Source organism: Notamacropus eugenii, chromosome 1 (genome assembly GCF_028372415.1).
Source record: "Notamacropus eugenii isolate mMacEug1 chromosome 1, mMacEug1.pri_v2, whole genome shotgun sequence".
NCBI classification, from domain to species: domain Eukaryota; kingdom Metazoa; phylum Chordata; class Mammalia; order Diprotodontia; family Macropodidae; genus Notamacropus; species Notamacropus eugenii.
The window spans coordinates 218,521,909-218,539,016 of record NC_092872.1 but is presented as its reverse complement, the minus strand read 5'-3'; the positions used below and the strand labels follow the sequence as shown (position 1 = coordinate 218,539,016).

At 39.5% G+C, this 17,108-nt stretch overlaps 1 protein-coding gene across 3 annotated transcripts; it reads right to left on the bottom strand.

Annotated features, from left to right (window-relative positions):
* Positions 1-452: 452 nt before the first annotated feature.
* On the bottom strand, positions 453-8,357 carry FAM170B (family with sequence similarity 170 member B). 3 transcript variants are annotated; one of them, XM_072627500.1, is made up of 4 exons: positions 8,043-8,357; positions 5,774-6,442; positions 3,719-3,845; positions 453-2,120 (listed from the first exon to the last, which is right to left on the bottom strand). In XM_072627500.1, the coding sequence occupies exons 1-4, from the start codon at positions 8,158-8,160 to the stop codon at positions 1,955-1,957; spliced, it is 1,080 nt and encodes a 359-aa protein (XP_072483601.1). In that variant the 5' UTR covers positions 8,161-8,357; the 3' UTR covers positions 453-1,954. The 3 variants fall into 3 exon arrangements, with proteins under 3 accessions (XP_072483601.1, XP_072483604.1, XP_072483606.1); XM_072627503.1 differs by having other exon boundaries at positions 2,035-2,120; positions 5,722-6,442; XM_072627505.1 differs by having other exon boundaries at positions 2,035-2,120; positions 5,761-6,442.
* Positions 8,358-17,108: the final 8,751 nt, after the last annotated feature.

The following is a 17,108-nucleotide window of genomic DNA, read 5'->3' as shown; positions in this document are numbered from 1 at the left end:
CTGTGACACACTGCCTCTCTCAAGACTTGTTCTATTTGACTCCAGAAAGCAGAGCTAAGAACAGCAGATGGAAGGTGTAGAAAGACAGATTTTAGCTCAACTAAGGAACAGCTAGCAATTAGAGTAGTCCAAGGGGAGGGGCCCCTTCACTAATGGTTGTTAAATGGAGGCGGGATGATGATATTGTAGAAAGAAGCTTTGGCCAATCACAGGTAGGCCTGGACCAGAGGTTCATAATCTTTTGTGTGGGATGGACCCCTTCAGCAAGAGTTTGATGAGGTCTAGGGACCCATTCTCAGAATAATGCTCTTAAATGAATGAAATAAAATAGGTAGGAAACCAATCATAATGGAACAGCTACCAAAATACTAAAAAACAAATTAACATTATACCAATATATATGTTTCTTATATTAAAATATTATATAACAAGAGAACAAATTTGAAATAAAGGCAAGTTCAAATTAAATTTATTTTTAAATGACAGTGTGAAGCTGCTGTCAAAGAATAAGAAGAATAACAAAAAAGGCATGTTTGAATAAGAATAGTAACAGGCATGTCATGTTGGACATCCAAATGATTTTCAACAGTAAAGTATATTGAAAATATATTTTATTTCTATTGGTGGCAAAGTCACAAGTAATGCTAATGCTACTGCGGTTTATTGCTTTCATTCATAATTGGAGGAAAGGCTAAATTTCAGTTAGAATTTAGGAAAAATAAAAATGGTCTTTTTCTATGCAAGTTCATGGACTCCGTGAAGTATGTGAATTTCAGATTAAAATCCCTGTTCTAGATAATCTCGGAGTCCCTTCACTAATGAAACTTTGTGATTCTAATTCTGTGAAAACAACTCTGTGGGAGGGGAAAGTAATAGTGGGAAGTGGGAATTATTCTGAACTTGATAACTCAAATTCCTCTGGGGGATGAGAGAGAATAATTACAAAACAGAATCATTCTATAGGACCCTGATAACTAATCCCATTTTATTTCTTAGAGGGAAGCCAATGTACATTGTGCCTTTTGTTTTTTTAAATACCATAACCACTCCTTGATAACTTTCCCCATAGACTCCTCCCTTTTACAAAATAAAAAATTAAGCAAAACTAACCAACTTAGTGATCATATCTGACATTGTACACAACATTACTCACCCGCAGTCCCCCACATTTCTACGTTAAAGAGGGCTGTTTGCTTCCTTTGTCCTCTGGTAGCCAAGATTAAGCACCAAATTATAGGGAGGAAAAGTCAGGAAACTGCTCTTCTAATAGATCCTTAATAAATATGTGTTGGTTGAGCAGCTGGCTAACATGTTTGTCTTCGACACTAAATGGTAAAAGTCATGGTGGACTTCTTTTCCCTTCTCAGCTCCCCCAAAAGGAGTCCACTCTGGGAACCAGTGTGATACTGTCAGAGAGGCCACTGTTGTACAGAAGTCGCCAACCAGTGCTCCACAGCCATCCTGGCACCGAAGACAGGAAGAACAAGGATCTGATGAATTATCCATCGCTTAGCATGAATGAGTTTGAATATTCTATCATGCCTCTCAGGATATGTATTTTATATACCTTTATGTACATTTTAAATATTTATACTTAGACATTTTATTTATATATTTTTCACATAAATGTTTATGATATTTATATTTTCAAACAGGATCCTGTAGGCACCAAGAAGGGGCCTTATCATCCATGGTCAGGCATAACAAAGAGGTGTGAGTCTAAATGCTGTAACAGGATCGGAGCCTGCAGGGTTCTGGACAGGACTGAAGATTCAGGGTGGGTGTCTCTGACATTGGGCCATGGGTCAGGGTATGAGAGATGGAGAAAATGAGCCACGAGTTTAAACCAGCCATTTATGTTCTTACCATCAGATTCAGGCCAGTACTTTCTTTTATATGTGGTCCTGTAATCGGGAACAGGCCACATGTATTTTGACCCCTTCCATCACCCTTTTTAGCCAGAAAGCTCCTGTTGGACAGTTGCACAGCCTGGATCCCCTGTCCCTTCTTTTACTCTGCTCTCCATTCCTCTTCTGTAGAGAGCGAAGGATGTTTCCTGCCTAAAGACATTGCTGGGGTCATCTTTGTGTTCCTCAGTGCTCTTCATCATCCTCCTGGTTCTGGTGATAATAACAAAGATTGATAATTATAATTCATTCATCCATCTAGACATTTCCCCTTGGAGGAAGAAGAAGAAGAAGAAGAAGAAGAAGAAGAAGAAGAAGAAGAAGAAGAAGAAGAAGAAGAAGAAGAAAGAACATAAGATATAACCTCAAGGAAGACTTCTATGCTAAGATGAGAATTTTTCTGATTCAACTGGCCGCAGACCAAAGTAATCACTTCCCTCCAAGGGAAAGCACAGCCCTAGTTTCAGTGCCGTAAGACTACATTCAGATACATCCCACCCTGGAGCCATTATCATCTTTTCCCCTGGGCTGAGCATCAGTTCCCTAGACATGTTGACCTGATCTACTCTCATTTTACTGTGTGTTGGAGCACTGACACAATAATGCATTATCTTAGTCATGCCCATTGACTCAATCTCCCTACATATGATATTCCAGGTCTCCTCCATTTGATCCTCTTCAATTCCTTTCTTGCTACCTGAAGACCTCAGCTGCTGTGAAGGAACCATTACAAGAAACAATTATTATGCTAGCGTATTCCTGGAGTGGTTAATACCACAAAACAGTAAGACTCCTGGGAGTCCAAAAAGTCACATGCTATGGAGAGCCCAAATGACTCTTGTTTAATTTCCCCTCCAAGGAAACCCAGGTAGAAAGTTGGAAGTGGAAAGCACACTGAAATCTCTTTTTTTTTTCATTTCAGTCCGTCCTAGACAGAGCCTTTCCTTTCTTTGTACCTCTGTCTCTCCTCATACTAATTTACATGATCATTCATTCTTCTAATCAATAAGCTTCTATGACTTTTAATTGCTTCAAGGATAAGATATAAAGTCCTTTATGACCAGCTTCAACTTTTTGTCACATCCTCATTTTATATTACTCCTCTTTTCCACTTCAAATTGGCCTTCTCTCAGTTCTTCACACATAACACACCCTCTCCCATCTCCATACCTTTATATTGACCATCCCACATGTCTGGAATTAATTGCTTCCTCACTTCATCTGGTAGAATAGCTCTTTACTTTAAGACTCAGTTGAAATACCACCTCTTCTAAGTTTCCTGAATCTCCCCCCTTCCATAACTATATTGTATTTCATTACCTTGTATTTATTCTGCATATATGTATGTATGTACTTATATGCATGTATATATTTAAATAGGTACATATATGCATGTTTTCTCCTCTATTGCATGTAAGTTTCTCAAAAATAGACTGCTTCATTTTTTGTCTTTGTCTCACCACCACCTAGGATAGTGCCTAGTGTATAACAGTATACATATATAATAGTATACAATAATCAATCCTTGTTGATTGATTGGTTGATTGGTGAAGGGTTTGGATACTGTCACTCAGAAATTGATCATTCATAATTAAAAGGTCATCATATCACCACCTTCTTTAAAGCAGTATTCTCACACACAAGAAATTTCCTAACCTTTCACCCCAAATGATGCTTCTCTTCCAGACTGATTTATTATAGAGCCAATGTTTTACCAATGTCCCCTCCCTCACCCCTTTATTCCTTGTGCCCTTTCCCTCTCCTCTTGCAGCCTCTCATTCTCACTTTTTTTTGCCCTCCCTTTCTCTCACCTTCTCTTAACTTCTCTCTTCATTCCACTTTTCTTAGCTCTGTCCTCGATCTCTGTGCTGATCCATTCCCTTGGAGATGTCATAGGACTTCCTATGATGTTTCTCATTTGTTGTTGCTGCTGATAAGCTACAAGTCAACAAAACACATGTGAAACCATTTTAATATTTCCAACCCTGGAAATCAGACAGATATTGTCAACATTTCTACCACTGCATAAACATATTAATTGTGGATACCCCCAATTTTGGCCTCAGTCCTGAAATGAAGTGGGCAAACTCTAATGAGAAAGACATATGACATTTAAAATTTCAAATGCAGTCTAGAAATCCACAAGTAGGATTTCTTGCCCATGTTAATAACTCGTGACATTAGGTCATTAAAAAAAGGAAAGATGTCATTTCATCAGCATCTTTTACCATTCAAGTTCTGGTAAGATTTGCTTTTCTTGAGGCTTTCTTTGGGTGGCATAATGGAAAGAGAAGGAGGGGAAGAGAAAGATATGGATCTTATACCCAATCAAAATCATCTCAGGCCCCCAAAAGGTTAATCTAATCTAATCTAATTGAATCTGATACAGTTTTTGGCTACTGTAGAGATCCTAGTTCAAGACACATGAAATATTGAACTAAGGAAATAAAGGAACTGACAGGAAGAACTGTTGCCTCAAAAAGGTCTTACTGCCTCTTACAAATACTAATGTTTTGTTCATTTGTAATGATTAACACAAAGAGGTTTTCTTCCCTTACCTCTGTGGACTCAGACCATTTCTGTCTGACCTTTCATTGATGCTGATTTAAGGGAAGAAAACGTTCTTCCTGTATAAATTTTTTAACCTACAATGTCAATTCAAGGGTTAAGTCCTGGGACAGTACAATGGACAGAGACTTTGTCTTGATCCCCCAGCATGATATCATGGCTCTGAAAGCTGCAATTAACAATTTTTTATTTCTCTGTTAGACTCATTAGGTGGTTTGTTTTCCTGGAATGGTTCCTTTTACTCTCCCTCTCCTCTTTCTTCTTCCTCTCCCCTTTCCTTTCCTTTCCCAACTTAGTAATGTCTTTGAAAGAGAGCACAGCTTTGCTCCTTAGGATCATGTTGGGGAGGATTGTTGGCTCATTTTTGCTTCCCCCTTTTTCCCCAACCCTCTTCAAATACATTATAACAACATCCTTTGAGACTGTAGCTCATGTCACCTTCTACAGGAAGCTTGAATTGATTCTTTCTAAGTCATTAACGCTGTTCTCCACCCCCCAAGCAACCAATACACACACACACACATACACATACCCACATATGCATACACATGTGTGCTCTCTTTCTCTATAGAGATATGCTATATATGGGTATGAATGTATATTATGCATATTTTAAGTTTATTCACCTATCATCATATAATAACCCCTAGATCATGTAAGCTTTTTAATGGTCTGTACTATTTTTTTTTGCCTTTGTGTTCCTGAAACTTATCATAGTATTACACAGGAAGGAAGGAGGGAAGGAAGGAAGGAAGGAAGGAAGGAAGGAAGGAAGGAAGGAAGGAGGGAGGGAAGGAAGGAAGTAAAGGAGGCAGAAAGAGAAGAAAAAGGGAGGGGGAGGAAAAAATAATATTAGCTTTGTATTCACACTGGACATGTACTTAAGGAAGTCCTGTGCTCGCTTCAAAGTATCGTCCTCTCAGCTAGCTGTTATTTTGAACCCGATTTCCCTGTACCCCATGCTCAGAGAGCTGATTATTAAGGGGGCCCTTTTCTCTACAACTTCCATGATCCTTGAGAAGTTTTCTTCCTTCCCCTTCTATTTGTCCCTTTTTTCATCTCCTCATCCTTTCCTTTTATTATCTCATCTTTCCACTTTCCTCTTCACTCTCCCTATTTATCCCTATGCTATCAGTTCAGGAGGTGATTACGATAAATCAAAAAGTCATTGGAAAACTAGGGTGACCCGAAGGGGAGTTATGATGGGAAAAGTCCCAGTTCCCCATACATATGACCTTCAGCTTACTGCTTGTCTCTTTGAGACCAAAACAGCATTATATGGCACCTTCTAGGCTCACTACTATGAGACTGGCCCTGATCCTGGTCCTCTGGTGGTTGATCCAACAGTTGACTCTGAGATTGTCTTCTCTGAAGCATTTCCCGGTAGAAAATATGACAGCTGAAGCCCTCCTGGATTCCATGCTGGGCATGGTGTAAGAGGCCTTCCAAGTTGGGAAAGATCCTGCAACAGGCCAAGCAGCGGAGCCCATAGTTTGTGGTGATCAGCCAATCAGGCGTCTCCCTTATCTCTTGAATACAATCTGATGGTACTGGTGTCTCAGGCTCTTCAAATTCCTGAAAGGCATCTCCCTCCCAAGAATCAATCTCACTGACCAGGTCGCTAGTTGAAATACTTTCAAGGGGAGAGCTGGCTCTTTTCTGCCTCTCTGTGAATTCAGCCTCCCTTACTCGAGGCCTGATACCAATTGGCTCAAACCCAGACTCTGTCTCCCAGGCCACGGCTACTCCCTGGACCGTTTGCACCCGGGTGTAAAAGGCATATGTATTCTGCTGAGACTTGTTCTCCTCTGGGATGGTTATTGAAGAGAAACAGGAGTAATATTGTGAACAAGACTGGAGAGCTGAGGGTGTTCTATGACTATGAGCCTTGGACTCTAAGCCAGCATCTTGGGCTCTGCTTACTGAAGGGCCAGGGATGGGCACAGATTCTTCTTCCTTCACATCTCCTACAGAACGAAAGGAAACAATCATCAATTTCCTTTCTTGCAGTCGATCAACTCACATTGATTATGTGTTGATTAAGTGCCAGACACTGTGCTGAGCTTTGAGAAGACAACAAAAAAGAAAGAAAAAAGGATGTCCTCCTCGCAAAGAGCTCACGCTCTAACAGGAAGATGTCATCATTACATCCAAGATGAATACAGAGTAGAAGAAAGTAGATTTCTAGGGAAAGGTACTAGCTGCTGCTAGACAGGACCTCCTGCAAGATGTGATACTCAAGGTGCATCTTAAAAGAATCCAGAGATTCTAAAACTAGGAGGTTAGATGGGAGAGGCATCGGGAGCAGCCAGGCAAAGACAAGGAGGTAGGAGTTGGAGGATTGCACATGAGAAATAGCAAGTCAATCAGTATGGTTGGGCTATATAGTGCATTCATGGGAGTTACACATTTTAAAAAAGCTGGAAAGGTAGAAATGAATCAGGTGGTAAAGAGTTTTAGATACCCAGCATAAGACTTTATATTTGATCCTAGAGGTAAGAGTGAGGCTGCTCGGTGGCACCATAGTACACAGAGCCCTAGGCATGGAGTCAGAAAGCCTTGAGTTCAAATCCATATTCAGACATACATTTAGTAGTGGTACTAGTAGTAGTGGTGGTGGTAGTGGTAGTGGTAGTAGTAGTGGTAATGGTAGTGATAGTGGCAGTAGTAGTAGTAGTAGTAGTAGTAGTAGGGACTTGAGTTCAGGCCTTTCTGATTCCAATACCAGACTTAATGAGAAGACAGGTACTGATTCTGGTGTGTCATCAATGAGCTATCTCACTAGACGTAGAGTCAAGGGATCTTCTGTCTTACATTTGCTTGCTGGGTGATTTTGGAAAATTCTCTTTACATTTCTAAGCCTCTGTTTCCTCATCTGGAAAAAAAGGGGGAAATAATTGCCCCTAGCTCACAGGGTTATAGGGAAGATCAAATGATATAATGTACGTGAAGCTCTTTGCAGACCTTGAAGTACAATTTAGATGTGGATTGTTTATCAATTATCATTACTGATGTTGGTGGTATGGCTCTTATTTCATATTATTGTTGTGTTGCGGCTGATTTGTTGTCATCCAAATCCTCATGTGAGTTTCAATTTCCTTTCCGCACCTTTGAGTGGGGCATGAATGGGGAGCCTGTGGTCTAGAGGCTACATGTAGCCCTCTAGGTCCTCCAGTGCAGCCCTTTACTGAATCCAGACTTCACAGAACAAATCCTTTTTTTAAGAGGGTATTTGTTCTGTGAAGTTTGGATTCAGTCAAAAGCTCATATCTGAGGACCCAGAGGGCCATGTAACCTTGAGGTGGCAGGTTCCCCACCCCTGGATTAGGGTAACTAGCCTGTATCACAACTGAGAGAAATTTCAGCTGAGTAAATTCTTTTTTACCTGTGCTGAGAGAATGCATCAACATATCTACCCAGACAATATTAAGAGAACTGCTCTCCTAAAAGAATAATCATTTTCATCATAGAATCTTTCAACATGAGTAGAATTCAATGTCTTTCTTTCTGTCCCTGACATCCTAGGAAAATAACCTTTGCTCTGTCCTATGCTCTGCTTCTTCTTACCTGCCTGCTCCCAAAAAGGTACCCAGTTCACACCATCCAATTCCTCAGCAGGTTGGCATGGAGCCTTGCTATAGGGCAGATCCTTCTCATTCCCAGTGTCAACATAATGGCGCTTCATGATTAGCAAACTAAACAACCCTTGGCAAGGTCCTTAAAAACCACCTGGTTCCTTTCTTCCCTGATCTAAGTGGGTTCTCAGTGTTCTTGTAGCTGGTGATGGGTTTGCCTCTGCTCCAAATATGTTGACTCACAAGGATGGACCCAGGCAGCAGCTCTCAGATCTTGCTTCAGTCTGAGCAGCTGTTAAGGTCCAAATGGTCACCAAGGCCCCTGAAGAGTTCTGTGACCTCGTCAATGACATGGGATGGTTCTGGGACTACAGGTGAAAATCAGACATGGCAACAGCAGAAGCCATCCACCTCAGCCACAAGAGGAACAAGGATTTATTAACTTGGTCTCAGGCTTTCATTTATGAGGAAGACACACATACCATTAAAATATATCATGTGATCGCATGATAACTATAAAAGTGGCTCATGACTTGAAAGACAAATGAATGAATGGATGGAAAAATAGATAAGTTAATGAATGAATAAGTAAATGGATGATGAATGCACAAATGAATGGGTGAACAAAGAAATCTGGTAGATGCAGGAATAGATGAAAAAATGAACAAATGAATGAATGAATGAATATGTATGGAAATAAATGGATGATAAATAGGTAGATATGAATAGCTAAATAAATGGACAACAGAAAGAAGGAAACAAAGAGAAAGAAAGGAAAGAAGGAAAAGAAGGAAGGAAGAAGAAAAGCAGAAAAGAAAGAGAGAAGGGACTTGTTCTCCATTTTCCAGAGTATGATATCCTGATTTGTGGACCTTCACATAGATTTTCACAACAATGCTTTAAGATAGCCCTTACATGTACTAATATCCTCCATTTACAAATGAAAAAATGAAGATATAAAGATATTAAGTAATTTACCTAAGATCACACAGTTTTTAAGGCAAAACTAAGACTCGAACGCAAATCATTTAACTCCAAGCTTAATGCATACATCACACTACTTAAATAATTGTATATTATCCAGTGATTGATGGGTAATTAAGATAGTAGGTTACGCAAACTTCATCCTAATTAATAATTTTGAGCTCTCCTCCTACACCTTTTATTAGCAACCCTAACATGTGCTAGATCTGTCTGATATGATCTTCATCTTTGTTGAATTGCCTTTCTCTGATGCTCACCTCATCAAATGCACCAAGCCCTGTTGAGTCTTCATATCTACCTCTTTTTGTGCTTATACCACTATCACACTAGCTCAAGTGCCTATTATCTCCAACCTGGAATACTACAATAAGACTTCTCAAGGTGAGTTAGCTCTGGTCCCTACATGAGACCTGAAGCCAGCATGATTTTTAATATCCTATATGAACTGCAGCAGTGAACAAAGCAGGCTCTTTGGTAGGTCACTACCCACGAAGAGCTGCAAAGGTGAGTGTGTGGGGTGTGTGTGTGTGTGTGTGTGTGTGTGTGTGTGTACAAGGGGAAGGCAGTGGAAGGGAGAAATTAAGGAGTTTGAAAAGTTTGATTTCCAAAGTTTAGTGTTAAGGCATCAAGGAGATGGAAAGGAGGCAAATGCAGGATGCAGGGACTTTCCAGGATGCCTGAAGTCAATTCAGTCTCTGAAATACACGTCTACTTCTTTCTGGACTTCTGCAGTCTTTGGCGTTGCAGATGACAAAAGGTCTTTCTATTGGAAACCAGGTATCGGTAACTTGTTGAAGGAATAGGCTTTATTTATTTATTTGGTCTGGGGCTTAGTCAAGGACAGTGATTCTCAGATGGCGCATAAGTTAGATCAATTTCTGAGAATCATTGATAAAGTAGAATACTTAAACTATGAAGTGGAGATTGTCTCAGTTAGGCCTTGGGGTGCTGAAGGCTGAAGAAGCATCAGAAAGTCTATGTGCCAACCCCCCCCCATTGTAATCAGCAATACCATGAAGGAGCTTTGAGTCCCTGTCTGAGCTCAGTGGGGCTACACAGCGGTTCACAGAGATCCTCACATGGCTGCCTGTGTGGACTTCAGCCTGGAAGAAGGTTATCACATGGTTATATCTAGGGAAAAAAGTCAGCTCCCAGGACAAAGAGATGGAGAAAAAGCTAAAGCCAAGATCTTCATTGGGCCAGCAGATGACTTAAAACGGAGCTTATTCTAGGTCTTATACCCTGTCCCAGGATCAGGATTGTTGCAGAGGACAGGGAAGAGCACCAGGACCAAGCTCTCCCATCCAGAATTGCTCAGAACATTAGTAACAGAATCTAGCCTAGAGAGAAGACAAGACTAAAGGCCTAGCCACCCAAGTGGGTAAGATCAAGCAGAATCTGGCCCCTCATAAAGTTCCAGTCTAAGAACTGGGGCTAGAGTCATCAGTAAACAAAAGAAAACTCCAAGTACAATGAGGAAATATGAGTGAAGAGCAACCCAGGGGAAAACCCTGAAAAATGCAGTAACTCTACTCTAGTATAATATATAAATATAAGTTATAATATATAATATTATAATATAATATATGAATATAAGTTAAACTCAGGAAAAAATAAGGATGACTCAGAATAGATGGAAGAAATTAAACAAAAGATAAAAAATTAAATTAGGACTCAAGGGAACAATAGAAAGAGAATAAATAGCTTAGAACAGAAGGCAGAAATCATAACCCAAGTAGTGGATTCACTGAAAATAGATTAGAGCAAAGAGAACTCAAAGGTGGGGAGGGGCAGTTCAAGTATTTTAGCAGCTTAGAGGCACATTTTTACCTTCAGGTTCATGGATATGTTCTAAATGACTGAATTTGTTAGAGGTTTATCTATAAATAAATATAATTTTCTAATAATTTTGGCACTAGCCATTCAGCTGTTTTCATTTTTGTTTGTCTTTTGGTCTTAAAGAGGACCATGACATCTGGAAGCTGACACCATGACTTGCAAGTGAGTTGGATTTAAGGGGCTGGGGGGAACTGTGTAAAGTCATGAGCCTCAATCTCTCTTCTGGAGCCACTTGGGTCCAGAAGCAAGATATAAATCAGGATTCCTGGAGATGGCCCTGGATGCAGTGGAAAACCTTGGCCTTTTTAAGCTAAGGTCTTTCCCAGGTCTCAGTTAAAAATTCAGACAGCTGATAGACTGTGTGGTTTTCGTTTACACAAACATCCTTAAAATATCTTTAACTTTTCAAGTTGTTGACAATGGTCAACTTGAAGAGATGGGTGGTTGACTGCATCATATCACAATAAGTGGAACAGAAAATTTCATCCAGTAAATATCTGAGCAAAAAAGGAGATGGGCTGGCTATGTTGCTGCTCATTCTTCATAATAGAAAAGGACCGATGACATCATGATGTTGGGGTCAATGTACAGTGTGTCCAACATGGCTGATCGCTCCAATACAAGCTCAGAAAGCTACCACAAGTTGGGCACAAATAGTTCAAATATTTGAAATGGAGATGTCTCTAGATTTGTGCATCTCATGTTTCCTTTTTTCCCAATGTGATTCTGCTTTACTCAAAGAACACAGTACCTGCTTCTTTGATGCAGACCCATCATGCTGGGCCAGTATCTCCCATGTCTCACAGTCTTTAAAGTGTACTTGCATCACTTCTTCTGACCTCCATGTAACCGCCTGACTTATGAGGGTTCTCCTTAAAATAACCTTTTAGGTAAATGTACATTTGTCATTTAGGCTATGTGGCCAGTCCAACACAGTTATACTCTCTGCAGCTGTAAAGCTCAAGAGAAAAACTTCAATAGGACACCTTGTCTTGCTAGGTGATCTTCAGAATCTTTCTAAGACAATTCAAATGGATGTGGTCTAAATTTCTGGCATGGCTGGTAGACTGTCCAGATTTCACAGTGAAATGTGTGAAATGCGTGAAACCATGAAGCCAGCATAATGGCTCTGTAGACCTTCAGTCTGGTGGGAAACCTAATACCTCTTCTCTTCCATATTTTCTTTGCTCCCAAACTCTGAGCTAGCTCTGGCAATGTATATGTCAACCTCATCATCTATGTAGAAATCCCGGGAAAGCATATGGAGAGGAAAAGTAAACTGGTCATATAATGAGGGCATAGAAGGAAAACAGCTTGAAAGGGGAGATGATCCTTGGAGAATTTGTGGGAGGACATGAAGAAGCTTCACACGAGATGTGAAACCTGTTTGGGCCAAAGCCTGAACTGGTAGTTGGAGTACCCTGACCAATGGAAACACAAATGCATTGAAATATTTTAAAAAGAAAAAAAAACTGAAGCACTTTCAAAATCATTTAAAAGCCCTTTGCCTGCAAACAGTGTGCTCTTTGGAATGATGCCTATTCCTTAACGTCAGCTACAAAGCAGGATTCTCAGTGACGCTTTGATAACCTCCATTTATATTACTGTGCACTTGAAAATAATTAAAGAATATTTCTTCACAAGAATTTTATTATTCAGACTTTTCGCTAGCTAAGACTAACTTTTTAAGGCACTCCCCCTTTCTCTACCCAAATTCATATACATTATTCAAAACGAGGAATGTTTAAATTCACAATATCTATAATTAGAGGGTTGTTGTGAGGAAAATTCTTTATAAAACTTAAAGTGCTATGGAAATGTAAATTCTTAACATAGAATAATAAGACTAAAAACTATAATTCAAGTTGTAAATGGCAGATGATTTCAGAATCGTTGAATCTCAGAACTGGAAGGGGACCTCAAAACAATATTGCACTGAGGGGGAAAAAAGTCTTACTTTGAAAGAAAACTTTAAAACCTTCCAAAATGCTAAAACCTATCCAAGGAAAATATTTTCTGGAAGAAAGATATTTTCAGAAAAACAAAAACATCAATAAAAATTAATGTAAAAATCATAATGTAATATTTGAAAAATAACTGATCTCCTGGGATTTTGTAGGTCAAAATATAAGCATTCCCTTTCAGTCTTGAAAGTGATTTGGGACTTGAAATCTTTGAGCAGGAAGAAGGACTTTAGTCTCTTGTAGGAGATCTTAAAGGAGAAAAAACAGTCTGCAGGAGATAGGCTGAGAGGAAGGAGTGGGAGAACTGTTTCCCCAGCTTCCCCTGGGATCTAATCTTCTGAATAGGCCAGCATTGAGGGTACAGCGGCAGTGACTGACTGAAGAAGTTGAAAAGAGAAACTGAAGACGGTAGGAGAAATAGGCCAACAGGCCCTTGCAGGAATCTCAGAACAGAGAACTCCAGATGAAGTTATTGATTGCTTTTGATTTCTTAAGAACCATGGGACATTTTTTTTTTTAAAAAGTCCTATTCTTTCCCTTCCCCATGCCTATCTAGGAACAAACACTAAGACTTCTCGCTTCATTTACCTAAACATTTACTGATTCTTCAACTTGCCTCAAATGTAGAAAGGCCAGGGTTTACTAGAGGTATGTTTTAAAAAAAATAATAAAAAACATTAAATTAGGTCCAAGAGTCAAATTCTCTAAATGTTAGGAATTTTTCAAAATGGGAGTTCTGAGCTACTGTGATTGAACTAACTTTTCATGTAATATAAATTTCATAAGACAGCAAGAAAAAGTGGCCATGATAATCTGCAGGCTGTATTTTTGTTTGAAGAATAAAAATGCAGAGCTAGTGATTGCAATAGACTATGTCAATCAAATGTGTAAAGAGAAGGGGAGGAGTAAGGAGACAGTAGCGGCCAAATACTCCATAGCAACACTCAGTGGTGGCCTTTGGATGACAGATCTTTGAACCATACTACCTCCCCTAAAACCTCCAGTGTCATGAATGGGCTGCCATCCAATGAAATCAGGGTCCTTGAAACATTAAGGGATTTGAAAATGTTGGAACATTTTTAGAATATTAGATTGATTTGAAACTCAGGGCTAATTTTAAAAACTAAACTATCTTATTTTATTCTCACAACAGCCCTGTGAGGTAAGTACTATTATTGTTCCCATTTGACAGTTGGGGAAACTAAGGCAGGCAGAGATTAGGTGACTTGCCCATTAAGTGTCTGAGGCTGGATTTTAACTTTTATGTCTTCCTGATGGATAGGTTCAGCATTCTATCCATTATACCACCTAGCTGTCTCAAATATCTCTTATATAGGGGGATTTTTCCACCTAAGGAATCTAGCTCATGGACCTCTAGTTTTCTCTACTGTTCCATTTGATTTCTGATTTATCTAAATAGTTAGATGCATGGAGAACCTTGGAGGGTTGGGGAGGTGGGGGAAGCAAGGCTGTCATTCCAGAGACTGTCCTGCCTCAACGTATTTCAGCTGTTTTGTAGCTGTTGGTCCTGCCTTGCCAGAAACATCCTTGCTTCATTTCCAAAGCCAGGAATGTTTGTACTTTAAACTGGGGGGAAAAAGGCCTCACTCAGCACTTTCCCAGGACTCTTGACTACAATCCAGTCCCATTTCTCATGTTGCATTGGAGGCCTCTAATTCATCAGGGATGCCTGAAGCTAACTTCCTTCAGACTTATCTTTTCTTCCAAGACATATCACACACCCCCAGTCTCATTTTGATATGTTGAAAAAAAAAATGACAGGAAATAGTTTTCCCTCTGCCACAAAGGGGGATAAAAATGCTAAGTTTGGTCTCAGTCTGTGTCCAGCTTGGGATTCACTTAGGTACCCAATGAGAACAGAATTCCTCAGGCTGTCACATAGAAGGAAGATTCAACTGATTCCCCATGACCCCAGAAAACAGAAGTAGGAGCAATGGTCATATATTGAAGAGTAGTAGATTCTGACTGATGCAAAGAAAGTATCCTGAGGATTAGAGTTACTCAAAAGTGGAATGGGATTCTCAGCTCACTGGAGGCTCTTACATGAAGGCTTACATGGGTGCTGCAAAAGAGATTTTTGTTCAGGTGAAGGTTGATCTTAGGTGAACTTCAGAACTTCTTCCAGCTCGAATACTCTGTGATTTTATGATATCAAATGGGAACAAATGAGATAGTATATACAAAATATATGGCAAATTTTAAATACCACATAGATATCAGTTATTTCATTATTATCCTTTCTTTTTTATTCTTTTTATTCTGAACTTAATAACTAACCCCCCCCCCAAATAAACATTTCAATCTAAAAGCAGAGCACAAAAAGAGGATTGTCTATAAAACCATGAATCTTTATTCCATACAGCTTGGGTTTTGCTTTTGTTTTAAGATAAAGGATACTTAGAGTACAGTTTGAAATTTTAATAGCTTGAAAGTGCAGTAAGATTGTTGTAACAGCCTGTATATAATAGCTAGGTGTGATGACATGCATGTCTGTAATGTCTATGGAGAGGCTAAAGCTAGTGGATTGCTTAAGCACAGGAGTTCTGAGTTGGTCTAAAGCCAAGTGGGCACCTACATGTAGTTCAGCAATAATATTGTGAGCCTCTAGGAGAAGAGAGCGGGGAGTGAGGGCACCAGGCTGTCCAAAGATGGCCATACCTCTCAGAAAAAAATAGCAAGTTAAAGCTTCCATACTAATCAGTATTGACCTCAGGTCCATCGATGCTGAACTTGCAACCTTGATAAGAAAGAGAGACTGAGATTCCAAAGACAATAATATGTAATAAATTCAACATGTTACATTTGAAACTGTTCTATCTTTCAATCTTTTGACTTCGTTTTAATATAACTTCTTGTCTCATGGAGTAATTGATTTCAATTCAGTCTGTTCTAATTTTCAAGGAGTCCTTTACTAGGGTAAGATTTACTACTCTCCATTCTAACCTATTTAGTCTGATTATTTCCTTAAGAGCTTTTATTTCATTTATTTTTCTCATGCTTTATTCCTTCCATATGTTTACATGGTCCTTGTGGAAAATCCAATTTTGGCTTTGCAGTTGCTATGCAGTTACTTTCTTCTTCAGGGTTGGAATTTTGGTTATCTCTGGATTGATAATAATTCATCAGAATTAGTGCTTTCTGTTTCCTCAGAGTTTCAGCCTTAGTTCCTGAACTGGGGCTTTTTACCAGGTCCAGGCTCTGCCCCCTTTTGTGCTTTAAGATGGGGTGGTCAGCCTGGCTTGGTCTCAAATTCTCTAAATTCCCTCTCTGTTTTAGATCTTTGAGGTTCTTAGTGTTCTGCTTTTAGGGGTTCTCTAAGATGTCTCAGGACTGTCTGAGCCTGAAATGTCCCATTCTGAGTGCTCAGTTTTCAGGGATAATTGGAATGCTTCGTCTTCCATCAAAAGTGTCCTGATTCTTCAGTAGAGAATGACCTCTCCTCTTAGATCATACATAGCAATTTGTTAATATCTCATAAATCAACTAAGCATAGTCTTTCAAATGGGATTTTGCAAAGGAAAAAGGGAGGTGCCTTCATATTTCTCTTCTTTCAGACTAATAACAATCATAATGTGAAGGAAGTACTTTTCAAATACAAACAAATAGTAATCATTATAGCCAACTTTTATATAGCACTTACTATGTGCCAGGCACTATCCTAAGCACTTTATAATTATTATCTCTTATTTGATCCTCAAAATAATCCTGGGAAATAGGTGCTATTATTATCCCCATTTTACAGATAAGAAAACTGAGGCAAACAGAGGTTAAGCGCTTTGCCCAATCACACAGCTAGTAAATGTCTGAGGTCAGATATGAACTTAATTCTTCCTGACTCTGGGCCCACCAGATGCCTCCAATTAACTTGAAAAGTCAATAGAAAGAACTATTTTCCAGTCTGCCTCAAGTGTGAGGAAGTGTAAAAATCTACCTTTTCCCCACCTCCTACACATTGGGTTCCATTCCTGTAATTTGTTTGGGATCTTTTCAAGTTGGCCACCCAGGAGCTCTGGGCACTTATATCAACAGCAGTGAGCAACATGACATGGTCAAAGAGGGAGGGAATCCTTTGACTTGGCTCTTAGGAATGTCCCTGGCAGTACTACTGTCCCACAGCCCTGGCCTGGTTTTTTTCTCCAGGCTGAGGTCCCAGCACTTTGGGAAATAAGCAAATTCAAATAAATTCCTGGACACACGGAACTGCAGCTTTTCCAAACTCTTCTTTCTTTGAAAAGTGATCTCAGCTTTGA

Excerpts from the sequence above, each read along its gene's own strand:
- FAM170B (XM_072627500.1), bottom strand. The coding sequence starts at position 8,160 with ATGAAGCGCCATTATGTTGACACTGGGAATGAGAAGGATCTGCCCTAT. Across the intron at positions 6,443-8,042 it reads ACCTTTTTGGGAGCAGGCAG|GAGATGTGAAGGAAGAAGAA; the intron begins GTAAGAAGAAGC and ends TTCGTTCTGTAG. Across the intron at positions 2,121-3,718 it reads AAGAGAGAAGTTAAGAGAAG|AACCAGGAGGATGATGAAGA; the intron begins GTGAGAGAAAGG and ends TATTATCACCAG.